At 36.7% G+C, this 13,368-nt stretch overlaps 1 protein-coding gene across 16 annotated transcripts in view; it reads left to right on the top strand.

Annotated features, from left to right (window-relative positions):
• Positions 1-11,758, top strand: part of PHLDB2 (pleckstrin homology like domain family B member 2) — a 129,144-nt gene extending 117,386 nt beyond the window's left edge. For all 16 annotated transcript variants that reach the window (XM_055085612.1, XM_055085611.1, XM_055085606.1 and 13 more), the window contains 5 exons: positions 2,898-2,988; positions 4,219-4,365; positions 6,204-6,423; positions 9,270-9,355; positions 9,959-11,758. In XM_055085612.1, coding sequence (XP_054941587.1) covers positions 2,898-2,988; positions 4,219-4,365; positions 6,204-6,423; positions 9,270-9,355; positions 9,959-10,099 — 685 coding nt within the window. In that variant the 3' untranslated portion in view covers positions 10,100-11,758. The remainder of the gene's footprint in view (positions 1-2,897; positions 2,989-4,218; positions 4,366-6,203; positions 6,424-9,269; positions 9,356-9,958) is intronic.
• Positions 11,759-13,368: the final 1,610 nt, after the last annotated feature.

The raw sequence follows: 13,368 nt of genomic DNA, 5'->3' as shown, positions 1-13,368 counted from the left end.
TGCTAAAATTATTGAATGAGCTCATAGAGTGTAGTGTTCTGAATACCACCTAAAATTATATGTTCTTATTACTATTGCTAATAAGCCCTGACCTTGTGTTCATGCTTTGAGAAAATGTTAAGGAAGTTGATCTCTCATTATAGCTATTACCTACCAGCAGTGTGTGTGTGGAGCGGGGACAAGACTGGGTATGGGGTTGAGGGCATCCAAGGCTTAGCTTGGTTTTAAGAGATACATCAACCAGAATTTCAGATACTTCTAATCCCTTTGTTTCAGGAAGAGGTTTGTATTCTGCTTTCTACCCTAGATAGTCAACACCCAATGTTTGCATTTTATTCTAGGGAATTCTTTCAGAAGAGATACTGAAAACCAGAGGATTTCAGAGGAGGGCAGACAGCTGTCAAAGAGACCAGATAGTCTAATCTTTTTGAATAGAGAAAGATTAGACATTTTATAAGGAGTAATAATTTGCTTAACCTGAAAAAATGCTTGAGAAGATGAATTGAAAATAAATATTCTGGGACACTGGCTCTTCATTTAGTGGCAATATTGGTATGCTGAAGGCAGTCTTGGAAAAGTTTTATGTCGTTATGGAGAATTTTGTTTTGTGTTTTGCTTATTTATTTGTTTGTTGTATGACAGTGTTCTTGTTTGCTTTTTTTCTTCCTTTTTCTGTTTTTGCCTTTGCCCCTAAAGTGAATATTCTAAAAAGCAAATTCAAATTTTGCTGAAAGGTATTATTCAGCACTGAAAACTAAATCTGCTATTTAGATTCCTTTACGCTTGACTGAAGTATGAATATGGGTTTTTACCAAAGTTGGTCACATAAAAAAAGTAATCTTCAGTTGATAAAATAGAATATGGCTAAGTAGAGAAAGGAGGCAAAACTAGTCATCTTTATACCATTAATGACCAAGTGATTCAGTATTATTCAGTATCATACAGTAATTACATATGAGATCAGAAATGTGCCTGCCTTCTGAAGAAGGTCAGAATTTGGAGCAATGGGAGGAAGTATTGCTCCTCTTGTAATTTAGGTGGGCGGGAGAAACCAATGATGAGTGTCTTGTGCTACAGGTAATGCATTACAAAGTGTATCTTCAGTGACTTCAGGCTCTCCCTTGGCATGACAAGTGCTAGCCAAATGGCATTTCATTTGTTCCCTGCCATTGTATTGACAAGTCTTCACCCTAATTTTCTATTGCAATTGCTTTTGCTTTTCACTGTACGTGCAGTTCTGATCCCCCCAAAAGTATCAGGTAGTGGCAACACAGTATCATAGAGCAGCAAAAATTTTGCTGAATAAAAGTGGTTTACATGTCAAGGAAATAGTAAATCAATAGCAGAAGTGTAGCTATAGAGAACAAGTAGGTGTCCATGGATAAAAATTAATTATTTTTTAACAAAATAACCAAAGTAGCTTTTAAAGTATATAAAATACAATTTTTTTTACTGCCTCCATAGTTTTGTCTTTTCCAGAATGTCATATAGTTGGAGTAATAAAGTATTTAGCTTTTCAGATTGGCTTCTTTCACTTAGTAATATGCATGTGTAGTTTCTCCATGTCTTTCCATGGCTTGATAGCTCATTTCTTTTTAGTACTGAATAATATTCCATAGCCTGGATGTAGTATGGTTTATTTATTCATTTACCTACTAAAGGATATCTTAGTTGCTTCCAAGTTTTGGCATTTATGAATAAAGCTGCTATAAACATGTGTGCACAGTACTGATTTTAAGATAAACCATATGTCCTACAATACTGTGGTCATGTTTCTCTTCAAAAGAACTCTTAGCCCTCAAACATCCTAGGTTTGAGTTGATCAACAATATGATTTAGGGAGACTGTACTAATGATTATCTTATTCATTTTTAAATGAATTAATTTTTATATGAATGTGTGTAGCAAACATGAACCCCTACTGTGTGCCAGGCTTTATGCTATGGAGGATACAGGCACAAAAGCCTCTCTATAGCCAAGAGAGTCTAGAAAAGAAGATACATTTAAGTGACTATGCAAATAAACATGCATAAGAAATAACACTGGTTCTCCATGGCTGGAACATCAAAATAAATAAGTTTTGACTTAGGCCATGGTCCTTTTTTTCCAGAATAGTAAAATAAAATGTAAACAACGGAAAAATAATATATTTTGTTTAATGTTAGACATTTCTAAGTTCTTCTCCTTCTCTGTTAGTTATCCTATCTGGTCTTGTAGCTTTCACTCCCTTTGGTTTTTTCCTTCACGTGTTTATGTGATATCTTTCTCAAGATTCATTACTTTTGAAGCTCTTGAATCCCTTAATGCAGTTTCCTCATTCGCACGGTGGATGGGCTTTATTGGCAAAACTGGCCACTACCCTTCTATTGCACCTGTAAGAGAAGTCATTTTTTTAATTGGCCATCTTAAATCACCATTTAAGAAATAAAATGTCCACAAGAAAAAAAGCGTAACAAAAAAGTAGCTGGTGATACATGATCCCAGACCAAATAAAGTGACTTCCAAACTTAGGGGTCATCTACATAGAACTTTGGTGATAGTGTTGGTCTGGCATCCCTGAATAATTAAACTAATGGGAAGACGTCCCACAAGCCAAAATTTTTAGACTTTGGAGGAAACATTTTGAGAACACACTTTGTAGGAGTTGGTTTTGGTTTATTTATGAGTAAAGCACTTTATTTGGTATTATTTTCCTTGCCTATGTTTTATCTCTTAAAACTGAGGTAAGTTAAGTTTCACCTACAGTTTTCAGAGTTGAATTGACTTGCCTCTTCATACCAGTGATTCTTGTAAGTAACATCCTTTAAATTGTATTGGATCTTGTTGTGTGTGTGTGTGTGTTTGAAGAGACATCAGTAAGAAGCAGTATTCTTGAAAGGCTTTTGTGTTTTCTTCAGTGCCAGCACTTCAAATATTGCCCGAATAGAAGAAATGGAGAGACTTTTGAAGCAGGCTCATGCAGAGAAGACAAGGCTTCTTGAATCCAGGGTAGGCCTAATATCTTTGATGTAGTAGTTCAAGATGCCCTGCACTTGACACTGGGAAACTATTTTCAGGCCTCAATTAGCAGCGTGATCTTGGAGTAGTCACTCCACCTTTCTTGGCCTCATTTTCTTTTTTTTTGGCCGTGCCACATGGCTTGTGGGATCTTAGTTCCCTGACCAGGGATTGAACCCCAGGTCCTCGGCAGTGAAAGCACAGAGTCCTAACCACTGGACTGCCAGGGAATTCCCACTGGCCCCATTTTCTTTTCTGAAAAGTGAGGATGGGGCTTCCCTGGTGGCACAGTGGTTGAGAGTCCACCTGCCGATGCAGGGGACGCGGGTTTGCGGCTGGGCCCGTGAGCCACGGCCGCTGGGCCTGCGCGTCCGTAGCCTGTGCTCCGCAACGGGAGAGGCCACAACAGTGAGAGGCCCGCGTACCGCAAAAAAAAAAAAAAAGAAAGAAAAAAAAAGAAAAGAAAAGTGAGGGTGTTAGATGTTCTCTACGGCTCTTTACTGCACTACCATTTTTCATAATGTAAAATGTATATTCTGTGGACATAAACTGAAATGAATGCTTTGTATTACATTTTCCCTTCAATGGCGCCTTTGTTTGCCTGCCGGGGAACAGGAGGAATGGCAGGTCTTTATGCATTCTCCCTGCCTTGCCAGTTCGTGGTAAAGACACTATTGTAATATTAAAACTCCCATGTTATTGTGACTGTATTTCAAGCCAGAATCTGAACTTCCTTAGGAATTCCCCAAATGCCTTTGCATCCTGCCTGAAAGGGCACCTCCTTTCCTCTTCTAACTTCCCTGGGCACTTCCTCTGTGACCGTCGGCCAGGAAGCCACAGAGCAACAACAGGAATTGGAAGGACCTACGGCCATCAAAGAAAGGCCGAAAGTCGTGACTGGTGTTGGGTCACACTTAGTGAGCCTTTTTTATATTAAAAATGGAGAGTTTTTAATATATGGGGTCATTAGTATGAAATGACTAAATAGAGTCACAAGCTGTGTTTCACTTAATACTTCATTTTTAATTAAATGTAGTGGTTGCATTTCTGCACAGGATGCTTTTGAAAGTTCTGTGAATGGTGATTACGGGTGTTTTAGTCTTAGATATATACTGGGCTATAAAGTCAGGAATTGTCTAGTGAGAATTATTTGTTTTCATATTGGAATCATTCAAGTATAACCAGTGTGTCTGAACATATTTTCTGCATAATGATATTTAGGAACGGGAAATGGAAGCCAAGAAACGAGCTCTGGAAGAAGAAAAACGACGCCGAGAACTCCTGGAAAAACGATTGCAGGAAGAAACCAGCCAGAGGCAGAAGTTAATTGAAAAGGAAGTAAAAATAAGGGAGAAACAAAGGGCACAGGTTGGTTGGTCAATCTGGATGGATTGGAGTAGGTTGCCCCCTGGTGGTCGTTTTTCAGAAGACGGTCGTGCTATGTCTGAGGATGCCTTTGGTTGTGCTGCCTATTAGCCCTTGACATGTAATGGCTAAGAGAAAGATGTGCATTAATGGGCCAAAAAAATATGTGTTTATTTCAAAACCCACTGGAAACTACTAACAAAATGACATTTTTCTTTAGTTATACGTGGCACATTTTGATTGGAGAGGCACTTTTTCTTCTACCCATTTTTTTGGGAGTATATTTAAAAGGAGAATGTCTTCTTGAGCAGCTTTGAAAATGCAACTGGATTCATTACTGAAAACAAATACAACACCCAAACTAAGCTGAGGAAGAGAAGAGATTCTATTAAGACATCTTTTGGAAGCAAACACTCCAGAACAGGATACTTTTACCAGCCCGGTTTTTTGGTGGTGGTGTTCATGTTTGGGGTTTTTTTTTTTTTTCCTAACCACTGTGTTGTCACACGTTTCCCCTTTGCTGCATCAGTCCACACACATGTGCACAGGATTCCTGAGCTCAAGCAAAACTCAGGAAAACCATCCACTTTGACTTCCTATCTCAGTCAGTAGAGTCTGAGTCTCTGTTCTTGTCACTAGAACTATTTACATAATGTATGTTTTCTGAGAAACTAAAATAAAATTTTAAGTGCCATGTAATTTAAAGTTCAAATCAGTTTTACCAAAGCTTACTAGACTTAATGGTAAGAGGTACCAATTCCCTTATTCCTCACAGTTGCTGGCAGTCTGAAGTACAACAATTGGAGACTCGCCTTAAGACTTCATGTGCTTTGAGGGCTCAGTAAATCTGTGGCATCTGTCTAACGTCAAAGTACCACAGAATCAAAGGCAAAATAAAGGAAAAATACAAAGTAGAACTTGTTCATTTTATTTCATTATGCCAAACCTCTGTCACATATTGATTTAGTGTAAAGGTCATCCATGCCTGTTTGATATCTGAAGCCAAAACCAAAAGGCACAATTCTATTTTAATCCCAATTATAACTTTTGCTTCCAAGTGTATGATTTGGTTATTTTCCCCCAGGGCAAAGGGGTGGGGTAATTTAACAGGATAAAATAAAAGACTATTTTAGAAATACTACCCGTGGCAATATGTGCTTCCTAGATTAGATGAACCTCTACTCCAGCCATAGTAAAATAAAAGACATCTATGTACATCTCTTCAGTGTCTCGTCCTGGACAGTTCATTGGGTACAGCTTTGATTCCACTTCTTACCTTATTTTAGCTTCGCTTTTCAAAACATACATCTCTGCCTTCAATTTCTATCACAGGGTGTATGCAGGCCGACATGTACATACATCCTTGGGGGCTGGACTTAGTAAATAATGTTCAGTCAATTATGTCATGTCTGCGGTTATTTAAGGAGAACTGTTGTTGAGTTGTGGCAGGGAGAACTCCTGGATATGTTACAGAGGAGGAGTCCTCATCTGTAAGGAACAGCCCAGATAACTTCATGCCTTATTTCCCTGTGTTTTTAAGTGCTAAGTACCTCTGTTAAAGCTAAGGTAAATGACATGTTTCCATTTTCTCATCTGGCCATTTCAAGGACTAGAATCTGTTGGCCTGAGTTTATCCACATTTTCCCCTCCATACCATAGCATCCTGCTTAAAATGCCATTCACTTTTTTAGATTCCAAATGACAATGTTTAGCTTAAGTTCTCATAATCACATGGACATTTTAACACTTAGGCTTTTCAGTTCACTTTCACTTCTAAACATCTGTGACCTAAAACAAAACAAATAATTAGCTATAGATGAGATGGGCTTGTGCTTTTCCAGGCTCGACCTCTGACCCGTTATCTGCCTATCCGGAAGGAAGACTTTGATTTGCGCAGCCACGTGGAGACTGCTGGCCACAATATTGATACCTGTTATCATGTGTCAATCACAGAGAAGACCTGCAGAGGATTCCTCATCAAAATGGGTGGAAAAATTAAAACTTGGAAAAAACGTTGGTTTGTTTTTGATCGGAACAAGCGCACCTTCTCTTATTATGCAGGTGGGTGATAAAAAAAATCTGAGTGATATATTCAAATCAGGAATTCTCTGTTAAAGAACAAAGGCAATAAAATTCAGAATAAATAATTAGTGATAAGTAATAGAATTAATGGCAATATTAGCTTGATAGATGTATATTATTTTCTATTCAGATTATATGGTCCACCTGATACGAATTTCCTCTAGAAATAATAAAAATTATGTTATTTAAAAAGTGTGAGTTAGTCTATTCTAGTTCTGAAATAAGCTCAAGCCCCAATAAATATTAAATGGAATTTATTTTTTAAACCAAAATATTATCTTTTAAACCATGAAATCAGAAAAAAAAGGCTTCTATTTATTTCTCTATGGTCATATGCTCTAAAGTCACACACAATTAGGCAGCTTAACTGACAGTCATTCAACTGTAGTTTATATACTAGAATGACAATTTCAGCACAGAGAGTAAAGCTCATCAGTGAACTAGTGAATAAGTAAGTATTTATTAAGTGACTGGAATATTTTTGGATTCTTTAAATGATGGATTATGAGAACCATACCCTACTGAATCTTCTATAAATACAGGAGTATTTGTGTAAGCGGTTTACTTATTAAGAAGCCCCTTATGTACACTTAGATCACATATGAAATATGTCCATTAGCAGCATAAGAATAGCTCTTCTCTCTTTTCAACTGCTGAGTAAGAGTAGAATCAGACTAGAGGTTATGAAGAGACCCTACCTTGGGGTGACTGTATCAGCAGTTATGAGCATTGTTGGGAATTGTTACAAAGTGTATCAAGGTAATACAAAATAACAGTCCAGTCATTTAATCTGTAGTGTGAGGTCAGGATATGTTTATGAAGAGGGGTGTGAGCAACAAGAAGCAGGTGGAAGAAAGGAAACACTGGCAATGGAGCCCCAGAATCGAGGTGAGGAAAGGGCAGGGGGTGCATGCCTTTCAGTTAGGGGCTCTTTGGGTGGGGTTCCAGTTGCTACAGGGGCGAGTGGCCTGAAGTAAATGGTCTACTAACCCTCACAGGTTGCCTCTCTTGGGCTTTCTGACCTTGGGTTTTATAAGAATCCAGAGACAGTCTCTTTAGTTAATACAATAGAAAAGATGCCTATGTAATAAGAAATGCCAATTTAGTGTCTGCAAAATGCATAAACAAAACTTTGCTACGTGCTAGTCTCCAAAGACAACGTCAGCCAGAATTTTCCAAAAATAAAATTTTAAAATAACTCAGACAAAACAGCTTCACTCTTTTCTGCTCCTTTTCTCTGGGATTTGTATTTCATTCTTATGCTTGTATTTTTCAGATTCTTTCTCATATCTGAAGTGCCCTACAAACAAAAGTTTTCTTCCCCAGTTTTCTGCCTTTTTTGAAACACTGACAAGGTTTACTTTTATCTCCAGATTTTATTTTACCTCTGTTTCCAAAAAACAAAGTATTATTGTTTTCCCATGAATTCATTATTGCAGGACCTTTTCCACCAAATGTTTGAGAGACACATTGACCTTCTCTTTCACAGAAACTGGTGGAAACCCACCGAACATGGTATTAATTAAAACAGAGTTTCCCTAGGAACTAAGTCTATATAATGAAAGTAAGTCTCTTCCCATCACAAAAGTTCTACCTTTTCTAACACTGTTAAGCCTGAAATATCCTTTCAGACTTTCTCCATTCCTTTTCATGTATGTTTCAGTCTATATAGGTGTTCTTTCTTCTTTAATACAGTTAGGACCAAATTATTCACTCTGTTCATACCTTTCTTCACATAACAGTATTTCAAGATTTTTCTCTTTGAGCACATGCAGATTTACCTCAGTCTTTTCAGTGGCTGTGTAGATTGCAGTGTACAGCTGGTCTAGAATTAAATCAGTACCCTATTAAAGCTCCAGCAGATCTTTTGCAGCCTGTGCTCTAACGAACCCAAATACACGTGCACATGCATGAGTAGGTCTTATACGATACAGTTTTAGAAGCAGAATTGCTGAGTAAGAATTCTGGCATTTTTCATTGTGTATGTTTTACCAAATTGACTTCCAAAAGAGACTTTCTCATTTGCATTTCCACCAACAGGGTATGATAGAGTCTCTTTCTGTATCCTCATCCATAATTTTGAGATTCTTTAATGTGCTTGCATGTGTTATCATTCCTGCAGAGTTTAAATTACAAAATGTCTCGAACATATTGGTGTTATTAGTCACCACAGAGTGATGCTGTTTGGTTGGTGGTTTTGTTGTTTGTTTTTGTTTAGTTTTATGCTCTGTTTGGTTTTTATGGCAAATCTGACGAAATCTTTGGAAGCAGTTTGGAAAACGCTGCACTGAAAGGACATTAAATTATTGACATGAAACTCCGTTGAGAACAGGATAAAATATCAAGTATACTAGACAAGAAATTTGATAGGAAAGAAACATAAGTAGAATATTATTTTAAATTAGAAATAAAAAAAACCACTTGTTACAAATTTCATTGCAACAGAGCTGCCTATTAATATTTTCATTACAACTACTGTCTTGGAGAATGTGGGGAAATAATTTATCTTGATGTCAATGATGTTTACACTTTGTGTGCTAACCTGACAGTCAGTATTCTGGGTTACCTTTTGACTGCTAATTTGTGAAGAGCCTTGAGTAAAGTCACTTAGTCTCTTTGTTTAGGGTTGCTAATTCCAACCTTCTTTTTTTTTTTTTCTTTTTTCAGGATAGAGTGTGGCTAATGTACTAACCTAGGTTATCTTAATTAATCTTAGATAATTTAAATGCTAGATAAATATTTTAATGATGATAGTTATAATGAAATGATAATTTTTCCTGTCCATCAGTGGTGATAAAGTATTTAACACTCATCTACCATTGCAGACAAGCATGAAGCTAAATTAAAAGGAGTAATATACTTTCAAGCCATTGAAGAAGTATATTATGATCACCTCAAGAATGCTAATAAGGTAAACATTGAATTTCAGATTCCTACAATTTGAATGCATAATTAAGTAGGGGAAAAGGTATTTTTTGAATTCTAATTAATTTCGATTTGTTATTCTGACATAATGGATAGATATGATCAGAATGGTGTTGGAAAAGTAAACATAGAAGTAAAGTAATTAGTGCAGCTGATCTTTTTGTGAAAAAATAAATCATGACAAAATGAGAAAATACTCTGGATGTATTGGTTTGGGAGACCCTGCCAAGTAACTCTTTGCTAGGCTTCTAAGAAGGAGCTACTACCTACTTATGAGGAAGATCATAAGGAAACATCTTAGTAGGGCTAAGAATAACATTTATTGAGCTATTTTTAGAGCACCCACTATCAGCTAGATACCCTGCTGGAGCTTTACAAGTAGCTGCTAAAACGATTGGTGAGCTCACTGTGAGAGTTCTTGTGCAGAAAGGCCAGGAATATGGTCAATCTTGAGAAAGGTGTTGAGAGAGAGGGAATAGCTTACATTAGAACAGAAGTAATAGCTACATAGAAGCCTTCACATATCTCTGTGTTATATTTAATGTTATAATTTCAAGATTTTGTTTTATGTTCTTTTCCTTTTTTTTAGAGTCCTAATCCATTACTCACCTTTAGCGTCAAGACGCATGACAGAATCTACTATATGGTGGCCCCATCGCCAGAAGCCATGCGGATCTGGATGGATGTTATAGTTACTGGGGCGGAAGGTTACACTCACTTCTTGTTGTAGTGAACTAACGCAATAGTCCACTTCAGGGCAGACTGCAATAATTTCTTACAAGAATAAAGCCATATTCAACACCAGGTGGAAAGACCCAACAGACCCATCCCTTTAACTATGGATACTCAGAACTGTTTTCATATAAACAGGAAGTCATTTGTAAAAGGGAAAGAAGGGATTTTAATTCAAAGCTTGAGCGTAAATAACTCAAAGCTTGATCATAAATAGCAAAGAATTGAAGCGCCTAGGAGAAAGAAAACACTATTTTGGTAAATAGCATCACTTATAGGAACATTTCTTATAAATTCTTTTTTATCAGTTGTTGATTTTGGTGAAATAAACTAAACCGTTTACAAATGTCTATATGTACTTGGAAAATATGAAATTATTTTAGCACCCAAATCATTGGCATTGACTTTACTGGTAATCAACTGGCTTTTTTGAAAAAGGAGTATTTTGCTGAATGTTATTTTATAAATATAAGCAAATAAGGGCTTGGAAGGGACTATATTGTACGAGGAGTTTGGCCCTACACCAAAACCAAAGACTTGATATCACCTCTGTTTAACACTAGTAGTTTCAAGTGATGAACTGCAGTTAGTGTTATTCTACATTTTTAAATGGTACTTTGATGCCAACAAGTGCCCAGGAAGTTGACTTTGAAGAATCACCACCAGCATAAGCTACTGTACATATATAAGCAAACTACTCTTTGTAAAAGAAGAACAAAAAGCTGTGTGTTTTCGGAAGAAGCAGTCTTAGACATTCTGTCACATTGGGCAATTTAAAATAAAGAGAATACTTAGGAGCTATTTTGATGAAGATTTCTCCATTCCCAGTACTGAGAATAAAGGCAACCAGTAGCCGATTTTCTTTATATTATCTGATTTCTCTTTGTTGCAGCCTCACATGACGTAACTATGAAATACAGCTGTTTTCACCAAAGAACAGATCAATTAAAATCCTTATTTACAGAAGTATTGTGATTCCATTAAAAGGCAAATGAAGTGCAACTTAATGTACTCTGTAATGTACTATTTTATTACGTATTTTCTTTACAATTAGCCTTTGTTTTTTAGAGTTAAATTAATTTTTGTTGAATGAAATGACTTCAGGAAAGTCCTTTTATAACGATTTTCAAATGCCATTTATCCTGGTTTGTCATGTTGTGTGCGTTTGTAAGTATGAATGTACTCTTTCTACACATTGGCAAAAGAATAGAAGCAGAAAATAATGACATTACTTACTAGTACAAGCGAAATGATTAGATCAGAAGTGTCTGTAAAATCTTTGTCAGGCCTGCCTGGGTACAATTTTTTTTTTTTATTTGCAGTGGTTTGTATACATGTTGCCAATAATAAGATTTTGCAACTGGATGACACATGATTTTACTTGAACAGTGAAGGACAAAATCACAATTGCAGAAGACATTTTTATAATCTTTTTTTTCAGAGATCACCCCTAAACCCTGTAATGAGAGTGAAATGCAATTGCTAAACTTTTGTTGGTTAATGTAAAGATATAACTTTTCTGAACTGTACTTTACCTTCTTCATAGGATTGTAAAGATATTCTAATCAACTTTATGCCTTGCATGATATAGTAAACCTTTCCAATATGTGTGTTAAAATATGTTGAGTTTGGATTAAAATATTGACCAGATTTCACATTTGAAAATAAACTCATCTCTCATTAGGAAGTCACCCATTGGTTACATGACAGGGGATGGATTAATCAGCAAAAGTCCATTGTAGAATCGACATAAAGGTTGTTGTGTGCTAACACCGACTTGTAGTTTATAAACTGAAGGAATCAGAAATCTCTCTGGTCACATTCCTGTTGCTAACAAAATGAGATAACCCCTGAGAAACCTGACATCTTTTTGTCTAATTGCACAGATGCAATTACCACTGGGGATTGAAGGACTGTGTTTACCTATCCTTTCTCTGATGGGGAAAAAATCATGCAGGTATGAAGTTAAAGCTCTAAGGCTTTACTTGGTGGGAACATCATTTGTTTCCCTGAACAAGGCAGCAGATTTCAGAGGAAGAAACCGCCCTCTACAGTATGTCCTTTCACACCTGTCAATGAAGGCAACATTGATAGTAGGTTAACGGAAACAAATTTGTCTACTTCAGGCCCATTGCTGTCAGTAAAAGCATCTTCACTTGACTCTAGCTGCAATTTTTCCTGATTTGTTATACTGATGAAGGTGGATGGAGAAAATGGTCCATGGGTTTCCCTGCTTTTTTTGTGCAGTGCCTTTCCCACTATGAGAACAAGTAAGATTTTTTTTTCTTTTTCTGCACATAAAATGCAAGAAGACCTGCAAAAATAAAGGGACAGAATAGGGACAGGAATGATTGAGAATATTTGCAAATATCCAGAACCACAGGGAGAAGTATTTATTGTTAAGATACAAAGGATGCTGAAGTGATGTGCATTGGGCATCACCTTAGTGATTTTAGTCACTTTAGAGTCTACAACAGGCTTAATGGAGAACTAGCAAAATAGCTCAGCAGCTTTTGGAGAAAGCTGCTAAATCAAGCAGCTGTCAAGCAGGTGTTTCTGGCAATACACCTCTCAAGAAAGAGATCTATTAAGTTTTTATTTATCCAACTTTTCTGGTGTGTTCTAATAGGAGAGGTTCTCAAGACTCCAAAGATAGGCTGGATTCACTGTATCCAGTATTAAACCAGCTACAGTAACTTTTAAATAGAAAACAAACAAAAAAAAACTAGTCCTTACTTGTTGACGCTTGAGGCCTCCAAGAATTGCTTTGAAGGGTGTCAGAGCAGGAATCCAGAAACGCTTGTACCACAGCTTATTCAACTATTTTTAAAAATTGGCCATTCCATTTTTTTCTTGTTTGCCTCTAAAAATGGCGCTCTCGTAGATAATATGCATCCTTATAAACTAGTATTTTCTATAGGATAGTCACAAATTGGGGCCGTTGGGTCAAAGGGCATTGAAAATGATGCATATTTTTAATTGCCATAGGTGCTCAGGTTACTTGACAAAGAGTTTGTCAGTATACCCTCCCACGAACCATATGTGAGTGCCCATTGCCCAGCTTCCTTGCCGGAAAAAAGTTAAAAAGAACAATAGTTGTTCCTTTTAACTTTTGCCAATCTGATGGGTAGGAAAAATGGCATGGGTTATTTTCTTAATTCCAATTTTTCAGTTAGGTTGATCATCATGTTTACATATATGAACTGCCTATCACAGCTGTTGGCCAATTTTATTGGAATTATATATTTTTTCTTATTTCTAGGAGCA

This window comes from Physeter macrocephalus, chromosome 1 (assembly GCF_002837175.3).
Source record: "Physeter macrocephalus isolate SW-GA chromosome 1, ASM283717v5, whole genome shotgun sequence".
Classification (NCBI taxonomy): Eukaryota; Metazoa; Chordata; class Mammalia; order Artiodactyla; family Physeteridae; genus Physeter; species Physeter macrocephalus.
The sequence above is the reverse complement of the archived record's forward strand: the minus strand, read 5'-3'. Positions and strand labels throughout refer to the sequence as shown.